At 38.6% G+C, this 26,379-nt stretch overlaps 1 protein-coding gene across 4 annotated transcripts in view; it reads right to left on the bottom strand.

The window, feature by feature from the left end:
- INVS (inversin) overlaps positions 1-26,379 on the bottom strand; it is a 162,841-nt gene that overhangs the window by 50,632 nt on the left and 85,830 nt on the right. For all 4 annotated transcript variants that reach the window (XM_028108782.2, XM_028108784.2, XM_028108783.1 and 1 more), the window contains exons 6-11: positions 24,693-24,873; positions 21,750-21,859; positions 18,010-18,181; positions 12,114-12,269; positions 11,445-11,674; positions 7,523-7,629 (exon numbers count right to left, since the gene is read on the bottom strand). In XM_028108782.2, coding sequence (XP_027964583.1) covers positions 7,523-7,629; positions 11,445-11,674; positions 12,114-12,269; positions 18,010-18,181; positions 21,750-21,859; positions 24,693-24,873 — 956 coding nt within the window. The remainder of the gene's footprint in view (positions 1-7,522; positions 7,630-11,444; positions 11,675-12,113; positions 12,270-18,009; positions 18,182-21,749; positions 21,860-24,692; positions 24,874-26,379) is intronic.

Genomic DNA, 26,379 nt, shown 5'->3' with positions numbered 1-26,379 from the left:
CTAGAGCAATCTACACATTCAATGCAATCCCTATCAAAGTACCATCAAGTTTTTTCACAGAAATGGAACAAATAATCCTAAAATTTGTATGGAACCAGAAAAGACCCCGAATAGCCAGAGGAATGTTGAAAAAGAAAAGAAAAGCCGGTGGCATCACAATTTCAGACTTCAAGCTCTATTACAAAGCTGTAATCATCAAGCCAGTATGGTACTGGCACAAAAACAGACACAGAGATCAATGGAACAGAATAGAGAGCCCAGAAATGGACCCTCAACTCTATGGTCAACTCATCTTTGACAAAGCAGGAAAGAATATCCAATGGAAAAAAGACAGTCTCTTCAACAAATGGTGTTGGAAAAGTTGGGCAGCCACATGCAGAAGAATGAAACTGGACCACTTTCTTACACCATACACAAAGATAAATTCAAAATGGATGAAAGACCTAAATGTGAGACAGGAATCCATTAAAATCCTTGAGGAGAACACAGGCAGCAACCTCTTCCACCTCAGCCGCAGCAACTACTTCCTAGACACATTGCCAAAGGCAAGGGATGCAAGGGCAAAAATGAACTATTGGGACTTCATCAAGATAAAAAGCTTTTGCACAGCAAAGGAAATAGTCAACAAAACCAAAAGACAACGGGCAGAATGAGAGAAGATATTTGCAAATGACATATCAGATAAAGGGCTAGTATCCAAAGATCTATGAAGAACTTAACAAACTCAACACCCAAGGAACAAATAATCCAATCAACAAAAGGGCAGAAGACATGAACAGACATTTCTGTAAAGAAGACATCCAAATGGCCAACAGACACATGAAAAAGTGCTCAACATCACTCGGCATCAGGGAAATACAAGTCAAAACCACAATGAGATACCACCTCACACCAGTCAGAATGGCTAAAATTAACAAGTCAGGAAACGACAGATGTTGGTGAGGACACGGAGAAAGGGGAACCCTCCTACACTGTTGGTGGGAATGTAAGCTGGTGCAGCCACTCTGGAAAACAGTACGGAGGTTCCTCAAAAAGTTGAAAATAGAGCTACCCTACAACCAAGCAATTGCACTATTGGGTATTTACCCCAAAGATACAAATGTAGTGATCTGAAAGGGTATGTGCACCCCAATGTTTAGAGCAGCAATGTCTACAATAGCCAAACTACAGAAAGAGCCTAGATCTCCATCAATAGATGAATGGATAAAGAAGATGTGGTATGTACACACACACACACACACACACACACACACACACATACACACACAATGGTATATTATGCATCAAAAAATTGAAATCTTGCCATTTGCAATGAAGTGGATGGAACTAGAGGGTATTATGCTAAGCGAAATAAGTCAATCAGAGAAAGACAAGTATATGATCTCACTGATAGGTGGAATTTGAGAAACAAGGCAGAGGATCAGAGGGGAAGAGAGGAAAAAAATGAAACAAGATGAAACTAGAGAGAGAGAGAAACCATAAGAGACTCTTAATCTCAGGAAACAAACTGAGGGTTGCTGGAGTGGTGGGGGGTGGGAGGGATGGGGTGGCTGGGTGATGGACATTGGGGAGGGTATGTGCTATGGTGAGCGTTGTGAATTGTGTAAGACTGATGAATCACAGACCTGTACCCCTGAAACAAATGATACATTATATGTTAATTAAAAAAAAAAAAGACTCTCTTTCCCTCTGCCCCTCCCCCCAGGTCTCTCTCTCTCTCTCTCTAAAATAAATAAATCTTTAAAAAAGCCCAGAGCAGAGGTGCCTGGGGTGGCTCAGTTGGTTGGGCAACTGCCTTTGGCTCAGGTCATGATCCTGGAGTCCCGGGATTGAGCCCTGCATTGGACTCCCTGCTCAGTGGGGAGTCTGCTTCTCCCCCTGACCCTCCTCCCTCTCATACTCTCTGTCTCTCATTCTCTCTCTCTCAAATAAATAAATAAAATCTTAAAAAAATAATAAAAAATAAAATTCTTTAAAAAAAAAAAGCCCAGAGCAGTATTATGGCATGCCCCATTTGCATGAAAAAAGAACATATCCCTCTATGCTTATCTATGTAAAATATATCTCTAGAAGTTTACCAAGAAACTCGTGACAGTGACGTCCATGGGGAGGACGCTGATTGTCTCAGAGGCAGGGGTGGGAGGGACACTTAGTTTTCATGCCTTTTAAATTTTGTACACTGTGCATACCTTTTTGACAAATATATTATTTAGAAAAGATGAGTTGTATTGTCAGATGGTTATATATTTTAATCTCAACTGGCTACTTTCTAGATGTATAATTTCAGGCAAATTCCTTTCTTATATCTTTTCTATTTTTGGAAATATAAAATAATCAGATAAATACACAGACGAACATAACAACGGTCATCTATATTCCCACCCTTAGAATTAAACAGCATTTGGGGCGCCTGGGTGGCTCAGTCGTTAAGCGTCTGCCTTTGGCTCAGGTCATGATTCCAGGGTCCTGGGATCAAGCCCCACATCGGGCTCCCTGCTCAGCGGAGTGCCTGCTTCTCCCTCTCCAACTCCCCCTGCTTGTGTTCCCTCTCACTGTGTCTGTCAAATAAATAAAATCTTTAAAAAAAAAAAAAAGAATTAACCAGCATTCTTCTCTTAGCAGGTATATTATTTTTCTTAAATGATTACTCTGCAATAATGACACATATTTAAAGAATTCAAACAGTACAAAAAATACAAAAATTGAAGTAAAAAACAAAACAAAACAAAACCCCAATTCTACCTTCCAATCATGGTAATGCTGTCACTTCTTCACCCACTTACCTTTCGTCATTGCAGACTTGGCATGAGGAGGAAAGGAAATAATAAATATAAAGAGATAACACTGCCTGGCATCAAAGAAGCAATTAGTAAATGTCAGCTGCTGTCGTTCTTATGCTAGGACACCTTTGCCGCAGGGCTGGTGACACCACAATCATGCATCACTATCATTCCCATAGGGCCCAAACCAGTAGTGATGACCACCCAACGGTGGCCAGGGGTCTGAGTCCTGTGTAGGTGGCTGTTACTCATCCAAAGCAATCAGAGGTTTTAGGAAGAAATAATCAGCTGATTTATGAGGTGGAAACACTGATGATTATACAGATGCATGATTACACAAAGAAAATCATTCGGTGATGATAGAAATTTTCTGTTTTCAAAACTCACCTGACAGTCATACTCAGACATAAAAGGAGGAGATTTTTCAATATAAGCAAAGGGTGATTTAGTCGCTTCTAGAAGGAAACTGAATTCAGGAAGAAGTCCCAAATGGTAAAATGAAGAAACTCATTTTAGGACATCTCGATTTGCTGCTACTGTCCAGGGACCAGAAGGCCATAAAGTAATGGTGCCTACATAAACTTTAAAACATTATTTCTAAGGAGACGGCATCCTGTAAATTCAGAAGAACTTAAAAATATTTCACTATATATTCTATTTAAAAATTTATTATTATTTTTAATTTTAATTCCAGTGTTGTTAACATAGAGTGCTAAATTAGTTTCGGGTGTATAATACGGGGATACAGTGATCAAGTGTGATCACTCTGTATTCTAAAATGTCTTTCATGATGTACTCTCCCCAATGGAAAAAAAACAAAGAACTCCACGATAGTAGAGCCAAATGGAAATTTAGAGGTCATTTAGTTTATCTCCTTCCTTTTATAAATGAGTCAACAGATCCAGAAAGATTAAGCAACTTGCAGAATGTTATGTAACTAGTTCCCTGCAGAACCCAGACCTGAACTAAGACCGCACGACTCCCTGTTCAGTCATCTGTCCATAGCACATCTATCAGTTCTTGAGTATAAACCTCCTACAGAATGAAACTGCTTCTCAAACCAATGTGCAAATAACATATGTATTTAGTAAGCTTGATCATCTTTTCTATAATTACTAATATGTAGCGTCTCTCACACAGTATACAAGCAGGATTATCAAAATCTGGTTTATGAAAGTAAGGCCCGACCTCTGCCTTTATTAGATCTCTCAGGGCTTCTGGATGGAAAATTGCATTTCAAATATTTTAAATACCTTTATCATGGAAAAACTATGTATTTTTATTATGAGAAACTTCAAGCATAAACAAAAGTAGAGAGAATAGCATAACCATTTATATGCTCATTACCCAAATTTAACAAGTAGCAACATTTCTGCCACATTTGCTTCCTCTAACCCCTTCCCTATTATTTTTGCTGAACTGTTTTAAAGCAAATCCTAGAACTCCTCTATTATTTAATCTCTCTGCATTTCAGTACTCATCAATAAATAATATGGACATAAGCACAATGTCATTATGGTATTAGCAAAATTAACAGGAATTCCTCAGCAAAATCTAGTACCCATTCCAAATACAAATTTCCCCGATTTTCTCAAAAATGTCTTTTTTTATAATCGGTTTATTCAAATTAGGATTCTCCATCAATTTTTGATTCAGGGAAACACAGTCCAAATATCTAGAAAGATTTTAAGACTGAAGTCTATGCCTTAGTGTTTAGGCACTGACCGTATTGTAATTATTCCTACTGAGTCTTTCTTCACCCCAAATTCAATTTAGAAACATTCAAGTACTGTGAATATTTCCATCAATGTCGGAGTGTGGCTGTCAGATAGTTATTGACTGAAAGCCAGCAGTAGTTGGCAAAAATCATGTCTATACAGTGCACATCAAGTGGTTGGTGTCAATGCATGAGAAGTAAAAATTAGCACTACATTGATGGTAACCAGTCAAGAAACAATGTAGATGGAGACAAGATACAAGATACAATTGGACTTGCCAAGCAGGACTGGTCTGATGGGATGAGTGGAATGCCTAAACTGGAATGTCAATAACCATGAAAGGCAGCACCGGGTTCTGACATTTGTACATCAAGGTGCATTGCTGATGAAACATCAGAGGAGACTGGGATATTGCCACTGTCCATCTTCATCTACAGATTGGCAAGTACAGTTAGGAGGATTTTTCCTGCGGTCTTTTGGTCTGTAATTAACATATGCTTACTCTAGGAGGCAGGAGGCACCTTAATTCAGACTCTTCCTTAGGCCTAAAATTCAAGTCTTACCATAAAAATGGGATTTGAATTACAAAAATAAATGTTTTTTTATTGTTTCCTAAGAAAACAGCAGTCAGGCAGTAAATACTGTTACAGAATAAATCCTTTATTTTTTTTTAAAGATTTTACTTATTTATTTGACAGAGAGACAGCTAGAGAGGGAACACAAGCAGGCGGAGTGGGAGAGGGAGAAGCAGGCTTCCCGTTGAGCAAGGAGCCCGATGTGGGGCTCGATCCCAGGACCCTGGGATCATGACCTGAGCCGAAGGCAGACGCTTAACTGACTGAGCCACCCAGGTGCCCCATAAATCCTTTATAATAGAAATAAATCACCACTAGTTCTTAGGATTCTTAATCTTTCCCTTTTGTATTTTTTTAGTGTTTCAAAGAGAGAAATCGTCTGCTCTCTCACATATCTGCTTTAATGTCAAAACCTCAGCTCTGAGGATTCTGCTTGGCATTCCAGCTTCCTTGAATGTCCAAACCTCTAAATCTTCGAGTCTTTTTGGTTTTACAGTTGTCATTTGATGATAATAGAGAGAATGAGTTCTTTATAGAACCCCTCTCAAAGTAAGACATACTAGTCTGATTTATCTAATTCTGTATGTACTCAAAGAATTCCAGAAGTTTCTAATGCAGGTATGTAGCAGGGGATGCTACTGGGAGCCTGGAAGCATCAACTTAACAATGCAACAGTTCTTTACTGAGCATCTACTTCCTGAAAAGCACTGTGAACAACACAGAGATGACAATGATCTTCAGGAGTTCTCCGCTAATATGGAAGACAGATTAAATAAAATTATAATATAAAGTGAAATGTACCAAGTGCTATACGAACTCACAATGTAGGGGAGAACATCGTTTGGAACACATGCCTCTGGGATCAGGACAATCTTCTTAGGTGAGACTCCATTTGAGGGGAGGAAGGACATGACAAACAATTACGTTAGAAATGTGATTTAGGGAGGCTACTTTGGAAGCAGATGAACTGAATGAGGGGAAGTTCGAAGGGAGGAAAACAGCAAGGAGGCATTCCGACAGTCCCAGGAACACGTCAGAGGGCAAGATTTACACGACGGTGCTGGTAACGAAGAGTAGGTGACAGTGGGAACCAAAGAGAGACACTGAGTCTGAAGGACAGATTTAGAACTCACCAGCCCCCATGTGACTATCGAAGCCTTGGTGGTAGGTCAGAGGGCCCAAGGAGATGGGCTGGGAGAAAAAGGCCCAGACCCTGAAGAGTGTTTATATTTAAAAAATAAAAAATGGAAAAGGAGCCGAAATAAATGGAGAAGGAGCAGATGTGACTGGCAGAGAATCAGGAAAATATACTGTCACAGAAGCTTAGAGAAGATACAGTCTCAGTAAGGTAAAGGAGGGGGGTCAACAGAACCCGGTGATGCAGACAGGCCAGTGAGAGGAGACAGAGGCGCCGACGGAGGATTTATCAGTGAGTCTGCCAGTGACCACTCAGCACGGTTTCAGCGTCCGTGGGAGGATGGAAGCCAGACTGTAAAAGCACGACCCACGAGCAAGAGGAAATGGGGCAGTGCAGATAATCCAAGAGAAGGAGGGCTTTACAGGCAGAGAAGACAAACCTCAGACCTCAGAAAATAACAGGTGGAGGCCATCATTAATGGGGAGAGGTTCTGAAAGAAGTGGGAGAGATGAAGGGGTTCAGCCCAGAAAGGAGTGGGTTTTCTGAGGCAGATGGCCTAGAGAGAGTCCCTCCTTCTCCACAAGGTCTCCCATCTCCTGAAAGAACTGGTGGTAGCTATGGGGGCGGGGGGGGGGGGGGTTGGGACATGGTGTCACAGCGGGAGCCACTGCAGTTCCAGCATCCACGAATGATGACAACCAAGGCACAGACCTGGCTGGGTGGAGCTCAGGTGTGGAAGTCTCGTCACAAACTTGGTTGTCACCTACAGGTGATCAGAATCTTTTTAGATCCAAGACCGCCAAGAATCTCTCCTGCTTAGACTTCATACTGTGTCTGGTCCTTTATATGGAGCCTGGGCCCTTGGGCATAACTCCAGCCTAGCTCTGTGAATCCTGGGTTATTCAGTCACCTCACCTTCTCCTTATTTCTTCATGCCACATGGTGGCACCTCGGTCCACTATCCTGTTCATCAAGAGAAATGTCTTCAACATATGACCCGTTCCTAGGCCTGGTCCATTAGGACTCCCCTGATGTTATGCCAGCCACAAGCCACAAGAATGTCTTTCCTCATCTGTAGTTTGTGAGCTTGCCAGAGGTAAATCTAAAGTTCTGAATAATTTTTAATCCCATGATTCTAAATCAACACTACAGGGAACTTTGCTCTTTTCTTCTCATTTAGGATTTCTTAGTGTAGCATTTCCTTATGAGTATACATAGTACTTCTGAACTAGTATCTCAACTTGAGGTTTTTTAATAGAGCAGAAAGGCAGTGAGTTGAACAACAATACATTCTTTTTATCAACAGCTTACCTTTCTTCATTGTTTTCCATCTGATTAGGGAAAGCAGCAAAGTCTAGTAGTAATTTAATGGCATCAAGGTATCCGTTGTTACAGGACCAGTGCAAAGCTGTTCTTCCCTATAAGCACGAACAAAAATCAGGTATATCTGGAATAGGTATTTTTGGACACATAGTTATTGATGCTAACTCAAAAATACAAACGATGCTCCCAAATTGCTTAATTATAAAAAGGGAAAATATTTCTCCACTCAAATACACAGTGGAGAAAATGGATGGTATCTTAACTAAGTGATCAAAATTAATACCATGTTAAGAGGCACCATGTGTTTCCAGAGGTGATATCCTGAGAAGGATTCAGTATCACTTGTATAATACTCCAACCAAAAATGTAAAACTTAAATCTAATTATGAGGAATCATAAGGCAAACTCAAAATGAGTGAGATTCTACAAAATAAATGGCTGATATTCTTAAAAGAATTCAGTATCATGAAAGATAAAAAAGGCATGAAGCATTGTTAGATATACAAGAGGGATATTTTATAGTTTTAAAGGAGTCAAAGAGGAAGATACCACAATCCTAAATCTGTATGCATCTAATAACACAGCTTTTAAATATACAGAACAAAAAAATGACAAAATTAAAAGGGGATATGGTCAAATCCATAATCAGTGAGAGATTTTCAACCCACCTTTTATAATAGTTCATAGAACAAATAAATGAAAGGACAGTAAAGATATAGAAGACCTGAACAATACAGTAAAAAACTTTGACCTAAGTGATACATATAAGACATTGCATCCAACTATGATACAACCAGTATTCTTTTCAAGTGTACATAGAACATTTACCAAGATCAATCATATGCTGGGCCACAAAGAAAGCCTCAAAGGACTTTGAAGAATTAAAATGATTCTGAAATAAAAGAAAATAATTGTTATTCTGTTTTTAGACCACAGTAGAGTTTGAGTTACAAATCAGTGTGGTAGACAGAATAAATGCATGCCTTTGCAAAGATGTCTATGTCCTAATCTCTGGAATCTGTAACCCTGTTCTGTTATTGGAAAGGGGAAATTAAGATTGTAGGTGGAATTAAGGTTGCTAATCAGCTGACCTTCAAGTGGGGAGATTATCCTGGATTATCTGAATAGGCCCAATATAAGGATTATATGGGGAGGGAGAGAAGGAGGGAGGCAGGAGGGCGGGTGTTAGAGTGATGCAGTGTGAGAGAGACTCAGCCAGTCACTGCTAGCTTTGAGGATGGCAGAATGGGACCATAAGCGAAGGAATGAGGGCAGCATCAAGAAGCTGGAAAACGAAAGAAACAGATTCTCCCCTAGAGCCTGGAAAAGGATTGTAGTCTTGCCAACACCTTGATTTTTAGCCCAGTGAGACCCATTTTGGACTTTTAACATCCAGAAGAGTAAGATAATAAATTTGTGTTGTTTTAAGCCAGTAAGTTTGTGGTAATTTATTATAACAGCAAGAGGAAACCAATATAACCATTTACCAAAAGAAAATGAGCAAATGCCCAACTGTTTGGAAATTAAGCAACACACTTCTAAATAATCTATGGGTCAAATAACAAATCAAAATAGAAACTAGAAAATATTTGAGCTGAATTATAGTGATGGTAAAACTTATCTAAACTTTTAGGATAAAGTTAAAGCAGTGCTTAGAATAAGCATGCTTAAATATATATACTGGAAATGAATATTGAAATAAATCAATGATTTAAACTTTTATCAAAAGAATCTTTAAAAAAAAATAGTAAATCAAACCCGAGAAAAGTAGACGGCAGGAAATAATAAACACCAATGAAATAGTAAACAACTTAAAATATAGAAAATCAACAAAGAAGTAAGTCCTTTGAAAAGATGAATAAGATGAAAAATGTTTTTAAAAAGAAAAGAGACAAAGCACATTACCAATATATGAAATGAATAAGAGGAAATCACTATAGGTCCTACAGTCATAAAAAAGGTAAGTGATTATATGACCAACTTTATGCAAACACATATGTTAATAAAATGGATACATTTCTCAGAAAATGCAACTTACCAAAGCTGAAAAGAAAATAGTTAGAAATCTGAATGGTCTTGTAATTATAAATGACCCTGAATCAGTTATTAACACCTTTTACACAAAGAATACCACTAGACCAGATGACTTCACCGGGGAATTCTTCCAAACATTTAAGAAAGAAGTAATACCAATGTTACACAAATTCTTTAGGAGAATAAGAGGAACTACTTCCTGACTCTTTTTAATTCACCATATTAACAGCAAAGAGGTGAAAAATCATGTGATCATCTTGAAAGATACAGAAACAGTATCTGACAAAAATTAAACAGCTAATTCTGAATAAAAAAACCCCAATTCTTAGCAACTAGAAATATAAGGGAACCTATAGCAAATACCATATTCAATGGTGAAATATTTCAAGCTTTCCCCTTGAGAAACCAGAATGAATTAAGGATACCAACTATCACCAATTCTATTCGACATGGTATTGGAGGTATCAGTTAGTTCAATAAGGCATACTATTCACAAATGATATGCTGTTTATGCAGATAATCCAAAATAGTACATGAAAAAACTAATGGAACTGGAAAGTAGCTTAGTATATACTACTTCTGTAAGAAACCGGCAACTTGTAAAAACAATGTAAAAGGTACTACAGATTACAAAAGATTCATTTCTAATAACATAGATACAAGGACCATATTTCACATATTTTTCATTATGTTACTTTTACAGATAGGAACAATCTTGATAAATATTTATTGAATGAATTAATAGAAAATATATTTTCTGGCTTGGAAAACATAATATGCTAGTATGTTTGAAGACAATGTAATTGAAGTAGCAAAAAAATCAACACTGGCTAAACTGAGAGAAGTCAATACAATACTACATAGCTGGGAAAGTGGAGATTAACCCACATGGTTTAGAAATCCATTCAACAGGGGCGCCTATGTGGCTCAGTTGGTTGAGCGGCCGACTCCTGATTTCAGCTCAGGTCATGATCTCAGGGTCGTGAAATGGAGTCCTGAGTCAGGCTCCGTGCTCAGTGGGGAGTCTGCTTGGGATTCTCTTTCTCCCTCTCCCTCTGCCCCTCCCCCTACTCAGGTACGCACTCTCTCAAATAAATAAATAAATAAAATCTTAAAAAAAAATCAGTTCAATAGTATATATCAGAGCCCAATCACATTCATATACCAATAATAAATAATCTCACTTAGGGGAAATTATTCTAAGGAAACAATAAAAAAAGTTAAATGCACAGCAATGATCAATGAAACATGATCTATAATAATGAAAAAGTACCCAGCCATAGGAAGTTACTTGATTCTAAAATTGGGGTTACGGGCATAGTTTGGACCCTGACTTCCCACAACAACCCTGCTGCTGTTGTCACCTTAGGGTATTTGGGTAAGCTCCATGAGCTTCAATTTTCTCACCTGTAAATGGGAATAATAATAGCAATTCCTTTACAGAGTTGCTGTGAGAACTGAATGAGTTATTAAACATAAAGCTCCTAGAACTTTGGAAAACTCAGCACCTATGATTATGCAGAAGATTATACACCAAATAAGAAAATCATGGTGATGATTTGAAGTGAACAAAACGTGGTTTCTGAAATATCATATATCTATATGTAAACACATACGTACACACATACCATGCATATATATCTTATGAAAGTTATAAAACTATTCCCATTCTGTATTATGACTTTGTTATGGCATATATGGGTATATACACAGAATTAGAAGGAAAACAGAGAAAAAAAACCTCATTTTTAATTAACAGGTAATTTGTAAGTGACCTCTTTATTTGGTAAAATGTTTTACTTTATTTTAGATAATGAAGAAGAAATACTCTAAACAACTGGGTGCAAACAATATAGAAAATATCTAGATTTTCTACCTCTTTGTCTTGAATGTTAGGGTCTGCATTATTTTCCATGAGCACTGCCATGCAGTTGATATAGCCGCCGTAAGCAGCACACTGCAAAGGGGTTCGTCCTGCATAATCTTGCACATTTGGATTGATCTTATTTTCTATCAATATCTGGCAAACATCAGCATTTCCTCCCAGTGCTGCCCAATGTAGAAGAGAGTGTCCATCTTGATCGACTAAATCTACCCTCGCTCCACCTGAAAAAGCAAAAATATAATGAAAATGTCCAATGATCAAAAAGAAGTCTGAAAAATATAACCACAGTCCCTTAAATGCTTTACTCTCAGCAAAATGTTGTCATGTACACTATCTACTTCAGATTTTTACAATAAGCCTGTAAGTTGGTCAGGGCACGAGTCATTTTTCTCTTATACGAAGTAAAACTGAGGATCGGGCAGGTGAAGTGGCTTTTCCAAAACCACACAACTGCCAACAGGCAGAGCTAGGACTGGACCTCCGGTTTCCTGGTGCGCTTGCATGTGTGGTGTGCGCGTGTGTGTGTGCACACATGCGGCGCTCTTCCCTACATCCTTCCACCCAGGTGGCCCTCTGCCATGTAAGCTGTGTTTCAAACAGTGCCTGCAAGAATTCCTACCTTTTGAGAGTGACTTAGTAGGAGCACTCTTAATGACCAACCTTTTATAAGTGTCTGAATCACATCTTTGTGTCCCATCTCACAGGCTCGGAAGAGTGGAGTATGCTTCATGACATCAGTGGCATCTACTTGAGCGTTATTTTCCAAAAGTAGCTTCACGGTGCTGACATGGCCAGAAAGGGCAGCAGCGTGTAAGGCTGAAAAGGGAGCAAAAGAAAGCAAAGAACTCTTTGATAACAACTTCACCTTTTCCTTATTCTAACTGTGCATGTTTTCTTCTTCTGATGTCCTCATCATTTTGGCTAAATGCAATTTAATCTTTTTTTTAAAGATTTTATTTATTTATTTGAGAGAGAGAGTGCACACATGGGCGGTGGGGGGGAGAGCAGAGGGAGAGGGAGAAGCAGGCTCCCTGCTGAGCAGGGAGCCCGATGCAGGGCTTGATCTCAGGACCCTGAGATCATGACCTGAGCTGATGGCAGACGCTCAACCAATTGAGCCACCTGGGTGCCCCTAAATGCAATTTAATCTCAAGGATTCTTTATTGTTCACTTCTATAGATTCCAGTCTTCCTTTTTAGTCATAGGTACTACTCACACTCTCCCCCTGTCCATCTACCTTTCTTGTCTCACTGTTTCTTCCTTTCCATCCTGATGGTCTGAAATGCTTTCCAAAAAACGACAAAGAGCAATGATTTAAATGATGCAGGCAATTCTGCCCACCACCCCACTCGATAAGCATATGCCCGAGGGTTGGTGTGATGGGAAGTGTCAATCCACTGGTCCTTCAGCTGCCGAGCCGCGCTATTCCTGCCGGCGGTCTGCGCACCCATGTGGTACTGAGGGTATGCACAGCCCACTGCCTCGAGTGCATTTTTCATACAACATGGCTTCAAATGCAAGCCACTGATTTCCTCCGGGCCCAATTTAAGAAACAGCAATTTGTTTCAACATTGGAGAAAAAACCTGAGAAGGAATGTGGTCCCCTCTCTGGTGCCTTCATATGGGGTTTGAAAGAGTAATTTTGACTCTATGTGGGTTTCAGGTTATGCTGACCTGTGCCTGTGTTACTCCCCTCTAGTGCTTGACTTATGCCAGGACTCTGTGGATTACTTTTTAAATTCTATTTAAATACATCACTCTTTAAATTCTGAGTTTGCCAGCAGAACTGTCTAGAGGCCTGGGCCAGTTCTTTCTAAGTATCATGGCCCTATAATGCCTAGAACAATATTTCTTTTTTTTTTTAAGATCTTATTTATTCATATGAGAGAGCGAGCACAAGAGGAGGAGGGTCAGAGGGAGAAGCAGACTCCCCGCTGAGCAGGGAGCCTGATGCGGGACTTGGTCTTGGGACTCCAGGATCATGACCTGAGCCGAAGACAGTGACTTAACCACCCAAGCGCCCTAGAACAATGTTTCTTTCAATAAAGTGTGATCCATGGACCAAACCCAGGATGCCTAGTCCTGGGCATTTGTTGAGAACCTTCTATGGGCTGGGTATGAATGTGATGGTGGGAATTCAGCAGAGAACAAAATAGATAAGGTTATATTCTAGTAGGAGAAGCAAAATAAAAACTGAACAGATAAACAAGAAAGTATTAGATGGTGGTGGATGGTATGATTGGAGTAATAAAAGGTATCTTGATATGCAGAGTGACTGGGAGACCACTTTAATTGATGGTGACAAAAAGCCTTGCTAAGGAGCTGACACTGAAGTTGAGACCTGGGTCATAAAGAGACAGCAATGTAGAGATCTCGAGGGGGAGTAGTTCGAGCAAAGAGAAACAGTTAGTCCAAGGGCAGGAATGAGTTTATGTGCTTAAGGAAGGCAAGGAAGCTGCAGCACAGTGAAGTAAGGCAGAAAGGTAGCGAAGGCCAGATTCTAAGTGGCCACACAGGTCCCAGTGATGAAGGGCCTGAAGACTTCACATAGGTGAGTGAGACTATTTGACTTGTGCCTTAATCAGATCACTCTAGCTGCTTTGAAGAGAATGTACTGTAATAGGTGAGAACCAGCTAACACTATTGCAGGAGACTCAGTAAAAAATGCTGATGGCTTGAACTAGGCTGGCAGGAGTGCAGACAGAGAGAAGCAGAAAGATTTAGGATATATTTTAGAGGTGGAGTCAATAGGACTTACAGGATCTGAAATAGATTTCTGTCTGTATAGTCTGGGAATCTGTATTTAAACAAACACCATTGCAATTCTTATGTGCACTTGAGTTGGAGGACCCTGATCTACATGGCTGAATGTTAGTTTGGTCCAGACAAGATTCAGAAGGGTGTGAGCGACTTCAAGTATCTTAGGTGCTGCCATGTGGAAGACAGCACAGAGCAGAACATTCACTTTGACAAATTTGGGCTCAGTGTAAGGAAGAATAGTCTGATAGGAGTTAGTTTAAGATGGAATTAGTGGGTTCTCCATACTGGAGCTATGTAACGGGAGGCTGACAGACCACTGGTGAGAATGTTGTAAGGCAGATTAAGTGTGCTACATCTATGAGAGGTTGGTGAAAGTCTTTCACATTTTAAGAGGATAAGAATACATTTGCCCCAAAATGAAGCTTTATAAAACACTCATCATATAAAACTGGTAAGAGTTGAGTGGTTCTGACTAAAGCAGGGGTGGAGGGTTACCCACTTAAGTACCTGCCCCCCTCGACAACACTTCAGCCCTCTATAGAAACCTGTTGTTCTGAAGAATATGGTTTGGAAAACCCTGGACTAGATTTAATTTTAACGTACTTTCTAATTTTAAAATTCTACAATTCTGTGATGTAGCATCAGTATGCAATAAATACTGTTCAGATATCAATGTCAAAAAAAAAAAAACAAACAAACACCCCACCACAAAATCCCAATTAAGCAAATGATAGAATTCATTTTCTTATTAATTGAAATTCCCCATTTCTGTCTATTTGCCTTTACATTACTTTAAAATAACCTTAGATTTAAATACTGTTGCTCTCTTTGAGAAGGTGTCACAAATTTACATAGGAGCCCTAATTTTTTATTTAACTTTTTGTTATGGAAAATTTCAAACATATTCAAAAGAAAAGACAATAATCTAGAGAACTCAATATAGCCATTCCCTAGCTTCAAGGACGATCAGCAGATGCCCGGTCTTGTTTCATCTAACTGCCAGCCATTGTCCTCACTTCTAATTGGTTTGAATAAAATTCTAGAGTCATATCCTTTCATTTGTAAATATTTTAGTAAGTCTATCTAAAATACAATGATGTGGGGTTTTTTTGTTTTTATTTTTTTACACAACCACTGTATCAGGCAATGTCTATTTAGGAGACAGAAACCATGCCAGATACTTTAACAGAGAGAGTTCAAAATAAGGAATTGTTAGCTATGGATCGAAGAAGGAAAAAGCAAAAAAGGAACACTAAGGGATCACAGAGGTGGTACATGCAGAAGAAAACCGGCAATTCTAGGGCCAGGGGAACGAAAAGAAGAAGATGGAATTATTAAAACTTAAAAGCCTAGAAGAGGAGCCCTGTGGGGTGTAAACTCAGACGTCTGAGCAGGGGCTCTGCTTGGCTGGTGCTGGTGCCTCTGAGGAGGGTGCTCTGGGGCTGGTACTGTGAGCGCTGGAGAAACTGCCAAGTGAAATTAACTGTCGCCACTGGAACAAACTATCACTGCTGTGTTGAAGAAGACCTACTAGGGTGATGCTGACAGGAACAGGAAACCAAAATGAGAGTAGTAAGCAAACAGGAAGATGGGAGCCGGTTCTTCCAGCTTTCCAGTTTCCCTCTACTGCCCCTATGGGAGGGTTCTAACATGGCACCTGCTGGCAAAGGGGAAATGAGAGTCCGCAGAGCCCTGGCTCTGGCACTGCAAAGAAAGGCTAATCTCATTATCATACCTAAAAAACATGCACACAAATTCTGTAATATCAAATATCCATAAAGTGTCCATACTGTCCTGACAGTTTTATAATTTTTTTTTATAGTTTATTTGAATCAAGATCCAAATAATGTCTGTACGTTGCTGTTGATGAGAACTCTTTTTTTCATGGGAAGGAAAAACAACCCTGTAGGGGGATGATGGAGAGAAACTCACTTTCAAAGAGGAGAAATGTCAGGAAGGCATGTCTGACATATAATAAAATCCCCTTAGGAGAAACAGCCAGGGAATTAATGAATCTGAGAAGAATTTATGTCTGAACTCCAACCATGGTGCACATCAGAAAGACACCTTTGGTCAAAAGGATGGAAGTATCCTTCCCCATACTTTATTAAAATACATGAAAAAGTCAAACTAAAGCAAAGCTAGTGAGAAAGTGAAAGTCTCCATACTAATGGAAGTCTGACAAAAAATGAAATGTTCAGACCATTTATAAACTCAGGGTCCTACATGTCTGCACTATACCCTTAAGAACCTTAAGGTCCACTGCGAAGCTTTGATAAAGAAATACTTTTGATGGTTAAAGCTTTTATTAAAATTGATATTACCCAAAAACTCTTTAAAAAATAATTTAGAAGGGTGATGGCTTAGGTATAGGGAGGGAGATTATTAGGTATAATCCTGCTCCCCACCAAGTGTTGCATCAGTAGATTTGGCGGCCGAGAAAAATCTTATCCAGGACAACAGATAGGTGTAAGTGGCTCTACTATGTTTCAACAAATAAGAAAACATAACATCAAGAAGCCTGCAGCTGAGTTTTTATTCTGTGTTGTTGTGCTATTGTGTGATCTTCTTTCTTTTTCGGACTTGCAATTAGGATATAGTACACGAGGTAGAGACTTTCAAGTTGACAATGAATGCTAAAAAATTCATACCTCTCTTATTAACAAATGCACAAAGTGCTCTCTTATTAGAAAAAGAGATTGAAAGAAGCATCTACTGAGAGCTTTTGATGCAAATCTAACATGAAGCTCTGAAGCTTCGCTCTCGAAGGGAGCTTATCTCTAAAATGGGAGATTTGGGAGGAGGGAATGCTCTTCAAATCTGAGAAAAGAGCATATCAAAGAAGACTGGTGAGAACATACTTAGATATGTGCATTCCTTAAAATATAATTCTAAATTTTTGTTTTCTTTTTTTTAAATCTTTTTTTTTTTTGGACAGAGAGAGACACAGCGAGAGAGGGAACACAAGCAGGGGGAGTGGGAGAGGGAGAAGCAGGCTTCCCGCCGAGCAGGGAGCCCAATGCAGGGCTCGATCCCAGGACCCTGGGATCATGACCTGAGCCGAAGGCAGACTCTTAACGACTGAGCCACCCAGGCGCCCCTAATGCTAAATTTTTGAAAATAAAATTGATAACTACTAAATATACATAGTTTTAAGTACAGGTTTATTTATTTATTTTTACACAAAGATTAATAAGAAGAGTTCCTATAATTATGTCTAAGGAGTAACCAGAGTTTTATTTTTTTAAATTTTATTTTTTTAAAAGATTTATTTATTTATTTGAAAGAGAGAGCAAGTGGAGGGAGGAGGAGAGAAAGAATCCCCATGGGAAGCCTGACGCAGGGCTTGATCCCAGGACCCTGAGATCATAACCTGTGCAGAAATCAAGAGTCAGATGCTTAAGTGACTGAGCCACCCAGGAGCAACCAGAGTTGGTTTTTTGTTTTTAATTTTAAATTTTTATTTAAAATCAATTAATTAGCATATAGCATACTATTATCTTCAGAGGTAGAGTTTAGTGATTCATCAGTTGCATATAGCACCCAGGAGCAACCAGAGTTTTAAACCAAATACCACCATTCACCTGGTGGAAACACAGGCTAATTTTAGCCATCAAACCTGGAGGAAATAAAGATTTTGGAGTGATATCCTGGTAGCCTAACCTTAAAAAGGACAAATGAAAGTTAAACAATATTAGAGTAGGAACAATGATTTCAGGCACTACTGTACAAGTTTTAGGGCACCTATTCACTCTGGGACCCAAAAGAAAGCAAACCCAACATGTTTGCCGCTTACCTGTACCCCCATACTTGTCTGCCATGTTAATATCAATGTCAGATTTTAAACTCAGCATAGTCCTCAGGACATCATCACTGCCTTTTCCAGCAGCCCACATAAAGGATGTTCTTCCTTCGAGGTCTGAATCATCTTTCACTGAAGGATGTTTTAAAAATACTTTAACTGTTTCCTGTAAGAAAACTTCATTAAAAAAAAATTGAGACAAGACGGTAGCGTTCGCTATGGTAATAAAGCCAGTGTTATATGTGACTTCTGCTAAGACACAAAGTATTTTCCCCCTGATTTTGAATCAAATGAAATTATCTTTTTATGACTAATGAAACTACAATTTCCACTGAAAGTAACAATCCTCTTTTTTTATATATTAGTTTTAGTTTCCTATGTGTTTAGTTTCCAAACACATAACCTAACTTAGCTCCCTCATTCAACATCCTCATAATTGAGAATGATCATCCTCAACCAAGTTTTAAAATTTCATAGGTCACTCTTTGATAGATAAGTGACAGTTAAACTAACAAGTATTCGGTGTCATGAGCAACATTAAAGTTTAGGTTTTCTTGGACATTTTATATGCAGTGACCTGTATACTCAGCCATACCTATAGAAGTGGTTAATACATTCTCTTGTTGTGGTTTTGTTACTATTATTTAAAAAAATTTAATGCATTTATTACATTATTATAAATTTAATTATTTATTTAATGCATTTATTGCATTATTATTAATAATGATGTGTGGCTACTGAGAAATACAGTGTTCAATTCATTTAAACAAATATTTATTTAGCAATTCCTATACGCAAGGTCCTTCCTCTATGGAATCACACAAAAATTCGGACCCCACAATAATTCTAATAGTGCCTGACAATTTTATTTCTTTATTTTATTATTTTTTTTAGTTTCAAGTTTTTATTTACATTCCAGTTACTTAACATAGAGTATAATATTAGTTTCAGTAGACTTTAGTGATTCATCATTTATATACAACACCCGGTGCTCATCATAACAAGCGCCCTCCTTAATGCCCATCACTCATTTAGCCCATCCTTCCCCCCACCTCTCCTCTGGTACCCCTCAGTTTATTCTCTATGTTAAGAGTCTGTTTTATGGTTTGTCTCTCTCTCTCTTTTTTTTCCCCCATGTTCATATGTTTTGTTTCTTAAATTCTACATGAGTGAAATCATATGGTATTTGTCTTTCTCTGACTGACTTGTTTCACTTAGCATAATACTCTCTAGCTCCATCCATGTTGTTGCAAGTGGCAAGATTTCATTAATTTTTATGGCTGAGTAATATTCTGTCACATATATGCCACATCTTCTTTATCCATTCATCAGTCGATAGACACTTGGGCTCCTTCCATAATTTGGCTATTGATAACAGCGCCTAACAATTTTAATGGGAGCTAATAGTCACAACATTTTAAATTGTTTCTTTCTTTGAGCCTCAGATGCTTACAAACTTTTAGGGAGATCATGGTAACTTCTACTTGAATGGAAGTAAAACAGATTCAGGAAAAGAAAAATTCTGGAGGCTGTGAGCTGGCCAAAAATGTATATAGTATTGATGCTCAATACTCTAAAGCAAGAAGAAATTTGAGGGCTCACCTAATGCAACCCTTCATTTTCCAGATGAACAAATTTAGGTTCAAGGTCATACAAACATTGGTGGCAGATATAGGAGTAGAACCCAGAACTCAATCACAGCACTTTTCCACTGCACACATTGCTTCCTAGTCTTAAAACTCATTGTTGAGCTGCTGAGGCATTATAGGGTCATGCTCCTGGGAGCTAGGGTGTATGCCTAGTACATGCTAGATTGGGATAAGCGAATGGATTTTAAAAGTTGATAACTAATAGTATCCACTACATTGTACTTGTTGATTATGATAGAAACGTTATCATAATTTAATAAATAACAGTTTATATTAAAAAAATGTTGGTAATGTTTTGGTTTGCTTTCTTTTTACTAATTTGTAAACATGTCTTTGTTGGGTATGTTTTCTTAATGATGAATGTTTGCAGAGGTTTTGTGGGTCTTGTTGCTGCTGTTTTCTAAACAGGGAATGACAGCCTCTTGTGAGTGAACAGAGTCCAAGAAGATCAAGGGGCTTGAAACTGAACTTAGAAGATTTGCAGAATTATTGGAAAATCATCTCTGTAATCGGCAGATTATTCAGAGCAAGTATTTCTTTGAATAAGCATAATGTTCTGCCATTCCTTCTTACTCCCAATAGCCTTAGTCACTTAATTGTTAGTATCTGTGCACGTGTTAAATTTGGAGTCTAAGACTTGAGTTCAAGATCTTGGGCAAGTCATTTAATCTCTTGAAACCTTGGTTTCTTCCTCTGTAAATTAGGGATACCATGTCCTCTCACAGGCTTGTATCGAAGTATGAACTGAATTCTGATTTGCACAGGTTGATTAGGCCGGGCCAGTGAATTTCTTATCTATCTGGAGCAAGAAAGGGTCTGAGATAATAGAATGATAGGACACTGTAGAAGAGAATGGCTTACCAAAAGTTTAGGTAATAAAGTTTTAGAAATGCCAAGAAGGAAGGACCATAGTTATAGTTGCTCTGAGTAATAGAGAGAAACAAAGGTGGAAAAATAAGATATTTTAGCAGTCTCCTCAGATTGCTTCAATGTATTCAGTGATGCACTGGGGAGGTCAGGAAGATGGAATTATGCTCTGCTGATGATAGCATTCTTATAATTTAATGAAACCAAAATTTTTACTACACACACGCACGTAGAAGGCAGTAAAATCAACTCTTGACTGCTTTGACGTGTGCCTCTTTGGATGAGTCTCTAGTTCTTGGTGGCCACTTCCTCAGAAAGCTGAAGCAGCCCAGCTGTTATTATGTTGCTGGCTAGACTGAGTGACACAATGGATGAGAAAATGCTCTGTAAACCACAAAGGGTGCCAAGGGAAGAATTAGCAATAATATTCAATATCTTTGGAAATAATAATTCATATTTTTGCTTTCTCAGCTGTATAATGCACAAAATTATTAGCATTAGCAATAGTAAGAATGTGTGGCATTTCTTGCGGACCTGCTCTATACCAAGAACTACACTAGGCACTGGTTACAAGTTTTCTCTAATTCTTACAACAATCCTGAAGGAAAAGGTATAGTTATCCTCGTTTTACATACGAAGAAACTAAGACTCAAGAGCTAAAGAAACTTGTGCCAGGTCATCCAGCCAGCAGAGAGTGGAGTCAGGGTCCCAGGCAAAGTTGGACCCGTTCTAAGGCTTTGCCATATTGCTTTCAGGACAATTACAGATGGCTGAACACAGTGCATATAAAACCTTAGTGCCATAAAATGAACCAGAAGAGGAAATGTACTTACACAGAACAAAATGTTACACTGAACAGTTAATGTAAAAATGGTCTTAAAATTTCCCATGACTAACAACTTTACAAAGACGAAGACTATCCCTCGCATCACAGCCAGAGTTAACAGTGTGAGCAACTGTTAAAATATAATTGCGACACAAACACAGAAATGAGTATGTGTAAAACTGAAATTTGGATAAGATCAGTGGATTGCAGGAATGCCAATTTCCTGTTTATGATATTGTTTCGTACTTTTGCAAGATGTTCCCATTGGGGTAAACCGGGTGACGGGTACATGGGATCTTGCTCTTTTATTTCCTGCGACTGCATATGAATTTATAATGATGTCAAAATAAAAATTCAATCAAGAAAAAAGAGAACTGTCATGTTTTACTTACGGCAAAGTTACTCTGAGCTGCATAGTGCAAGGGTGTTGCTCCTTGGCTGTCGGATGGGATGGTTCCAGACTTATTTCTTTCTAAAAGGAGATGGACAATCTGTGCATGGCCTGAAAGCGGACACAACAAGGCAGTGAGCACATCAAAGGACAACTTAATTTATAATCTATTTAAAGGGAAGTTTTCTGAATAGCAGCCCCCAGGACAGCCTCTTCTAACTTCTCACTAAAATACTATGCTAAGGTAGAACAAAGGCAACACTTACAACACTAAAATCTTAATGCTTCAATTAGAAAGGAAATGACAGTCATTGTCATTGCTAGAGAAAAAGCTGTATCAGGTATCAGCTCAGTGCCTTCCCTGGCTTCGCTTTATGACACAGGCGGGAAGCCAGCCCCTGACAGCCATCACGGTCCCCAGTCTCCAGGTTGTGTTGTGTGGCACCGCTGTTCTCCTCTGCTACTCAGGAGGACAAACTCTGATACATCCTCTCGTGATCTCTGCGGCCTCTTCTCAATCCCCTCTACCCTCCGTCCCCCACTTTTTTCACTTCTGGGCAGTGATTTCAAGTGCAAGGAAACAAGTGGCAGGAATGATGAGGTGGTGGCAGAGGAAATATGCAGCGCATCCGAGAGGGCGTGGTTTCCACAAGCGAGGAGCTCTAGGAAGGATCAAAGAAGGAACAAACCCAGTAATAGCAGATTTGGGAAACCTGAATTTCAGGCATTCTACTGCCTTAGCATAGTGGGGACCTAGGCAATGAAGATGCCACATCAGCAGAACAAGGGCACACTGCATGAAAACCGGGCAGAAAAAGGGAATCTGAGTGGGAGTTGTGCTCATTTAGCTGCTCCCACATATGATCCGAGCTGCAGTTCCTGGAGACAGGCGAAAAGTAGGATCACAGGCAAGCTATTGAGACACATGCCATCTTGTTAGAGAGATAACGAGGAAAATTCCGTAAGGGCAATATGAAAACATACCATGGGACAGGGAAAAAGGAACACTACCACAAAGATGAAGCGCATACCTCAGAAAATGATCTAGAGAAGGATCCAGAGGAAAATTTCAGGAAACTGTCTGGCATCCTTGACTTGTGCAAAGAGATGGCCTCTATGAAATGAAACAGAATATCCTAAGAAGGACATAATCTGAAATGAAAAGGTGATGGAAGGAGGTGAACAGGAAATAAGCCAAGATACAAAGAAATCTGGATGAGAGAAGGAAATCAAAATACAACCTAAAATACAATCGATGAGAGGCAGAAAGAAAGCAGAACTTACGGAACAAAAAGTCAATGTACTGATATGGAGACAAACTTGTGAAGTCCTCCCAGGATGCGGAGGAAAAGGAAAAAGGGATGAAACTGAACACTGAAATGAGATCTAAATAATAATTACAAACCTGACAATAAAACTGAATGCAAATGCAAAAAGTATTTTAGAAAGACACAGCATGTAATTTAAAAACAAAGTCCATAATAATAATTGGGAAAAACTTCAGATTATATTAACAAATACTAAAAAAGTGATAAGTATGCTAAGTGGAAATCAATAGCTGTAGTTTTGCTCTTAACTCTGACTCATGTTTTAAAACATTTTTGATAAATTTAAAAGTAACCACTAGTAGAACCTAAAAACCCTCCTAAAACATTAGGCAATTCAAAACCAAAAAACAACAAACCTAATCTATATACCAAAAGGCAGAAAACATTAAGGAAATGGGAAAAAAAAAACAAACCCCAAAATAAGAAAAAAACCAAAACAACAATAATACTCAAAGAGCAGAATAGCAGAAAAAAGACCAAATTATATCTTATAACAGTGACTATTAATGGGTAAACCTCCTTCACTAAAAGAGAAAGACTCTCAGATTGCATCCCCTGAAAAATCAGACACATACACGTATTTACACTCTCTCATCTAACAGAGTGGTCCCCAAAAAGGTTAAGAAAGAGGCTTATCAGGAAAATATGAAGAAAAAAAAAATCACATATCATAGTATTGGCACAGACATAAAATTAAAGTTCCCTCCCAAAACACACAGGTATTGAATGTGAAACGATTATTTTATATTTACATTTGTTGATGAATGTGCATTACTTTTAAAATAAAAATTAAAACACGTTAAGGCATTATGTTGAAATTAAAACCAATATATAACAGAGAATATATTTATATTACTAAAATTTAAGTGTACGACAGAGGGATTTAAGTATGAGATGCCACATAGCAATTAAAAATTAAGCGAGGGGCGCCTGGGTGGCTCAGTTGGTTAAGCGACTGCCTTGAGCTCAGGTCATGATCCCAGGGTCCTGGGATCGAGCCCCGCATCGGGCTCCCTGCTCCGCGGGAAGCCTGCTTCTCCCTCTGACCCTCCCCCTGCTTGTGTTCCCTCTCTCGCTGTCTCTCTCTCTGTGTCAATTAAATAAATAAATAAAATCTTAAAAAAAAATGCTTTGTTCTTAAAAAAAAAAATTAAGCGAAATATGTCAAGCAGAGAAAGATAAGTATCATATGATCTCACTGATATGAGGATTTTGAGAAAAAAGACAGAGGATCATAGGGGAAGGGAGGGAAAAATGAAAGAAGACGAAACCAGAGAGGGAGACAAACCATAAGAGACTCTTAATCTCAGGAAACAAACTGAGGGTTGCTGGAGTGGAGGGGGGTGGGAGGGATGGGGTGGCTGGGTGATGGACACTGGGGAGGGTATGTGCTATGGTGAGCGCTGTGAATTGTGTAAGACTGATGAATCACAGACCTGTACCCCTGAAACAAATGATACATTATATGTTAATAAAAAATAAAAAAAATTAAAATAAAAAAAATTAAAATAATTAAATGGGAGGTGGATGCTAACAGGGGAACGGAAGCCATGGAAAGTTTCTGGTATTCATGTAGTTCCTCCTACCATTGATTCTTTGATTCACAGTTATCTCACCTAGTAAAGCTGCCCAGTGCAGCGGGGTTCGAAACAAGTTATCGTAAGATGTGATATTGCAGCTTTCGTATGAGGTCAAGACATCAACCACTGTCACATTCCCATCGGCGACTGCGAAGTGAAGAGGTGTCCGACCCTCGTAGTCTTGCCAGTTCAGTAAAGACTCCGTGGGAGCAGCATCCTATTTTTAAGGAACCAGAGACTTCAGATACACATGGAATCCTCAGTAAATCACACTGGACAAATGCATTAACTGAGCAATTTTCTAAACCTGTATATTCTTAGCACAAAGTGGTAAATTCAGAAAAAATTACACATTCTAAGTCTTTAAAAATTTGTCATGTTTAACTCTAAAAAATGCAGAAAAGATACAATAAATACTAATACTGATTATCCAGACTGAATAGGTGTCAATATCTTGCCTAATGTGCTTTTGTATCTGCTATGGATTCAGCTAAAGCTGTATATTTTGTACTTCTGTTACATATGTGTGCATCCATAAACAATACATAAATTATGTATGGATGTTTTCAATATTTACACCTTTGAGTTTATACTATGTATATCCTTTGGCAATTTTTTCTTTCAACACTATACTTTTGGGTATTTATGTTGATACTAGTTCATTTGTTAAACCACAATTTAGTTATCCATTCTCCTACCGAGGGACAGTTAGGTTATTTACATTTTCCCCATTATTAACAATAATGCTGCATGAACATGCTTCCATTACAGGTCTCCCTGTAGCCCATGTATGAGATTTTTCTCTAGCTCATATTTACATTTTTAACTAGGTATTATCAAACTGCTCTCCAAATGGTTACACTAACACATCCATGACAATGTGTAAAAGTTTTTATTTCCCCACATGCTGGTACAAATTCACCTCTTGGTATTATCAAGCTTACTACATTTTTTCCCATATAGGTGTGGAAAGCATTTTCTGATGTTTTAATTTGTATTTATTTTATGAATGAGGTTGGGATTTATCATATGTTTATTGGCTATTCTGTTTAAATTGACAGTTCACATTTACTCATTTTTCTATGAGGCCTGTGTATCCACTGCTTAGGTCCCCTTTCAAGAATAAAGGACTCACTTCCCTAGCTGCTGTGAGTGCTGCTGGTAGATGACCCTCAACAGTCAGACTTTTGTGATTGCTTCAGCTAAAGAGTTGCCTCATGCAAGGTCGTATTCCTTCCCATATCAGGTCACATCCAAAAGGCAAGACCTCCTGCCCCAATTTGAGAACTCTCCAAAGAGACACCCCAGATTTAGAGCTGCCTGTACAGTCATCCTGTTTTATAAAACAAGTGCATGAAGGGTATTATACACACTTTAAAAAAGAGAAGTAGATTTTTACCACGGTGGTATTTTAGGCCTTTGAGTCTCCTAAGGACTAAGATGTGTTTACAAGGGAAAAAAAAAAAAGCCAAATCTGTGAGGAAATAAGATATTATGAGTGACAAGTATCCTCTAAAGACTTCAGATAATGGAACTGACAGATAAAGAATATAAAATAACTATCTATAAAGCATGTAAGAAAATAAAAAATGAAATAAAAAGTGATTCAAGGAACAAAAACTATCAAAAAGACCTGGCAGACATGAAAACAAAACAAAACAAAAAGAACTTTTATTTTCTTAAAAGATTTTATTTATTTGACACAGAGAGAGAGAGAGCAAGC

This window comes from Eumetopias jubatus, unplaced genomic scaffold (assembly GCF_037043125.1).
Source record: "Eumetopias jubatus isolate StellerSeaLion01/CBP00866 unplaced genomic scaffold, mEumJub1_p1.0 scaffold_15, whole genome shotgun sequence".
Taxonomy (NCBI): domain Eukaryota; kingdom Metazoa; phylum Chordata; class Mammalia; order Carnivora; family Otariidae; genus Eumetopias; species Eumetopias jubatus.
Note: the sequence above shows the minus strand (reverse complement) of the source record. Positions and strands in the feature narration are given on the sequence as shown.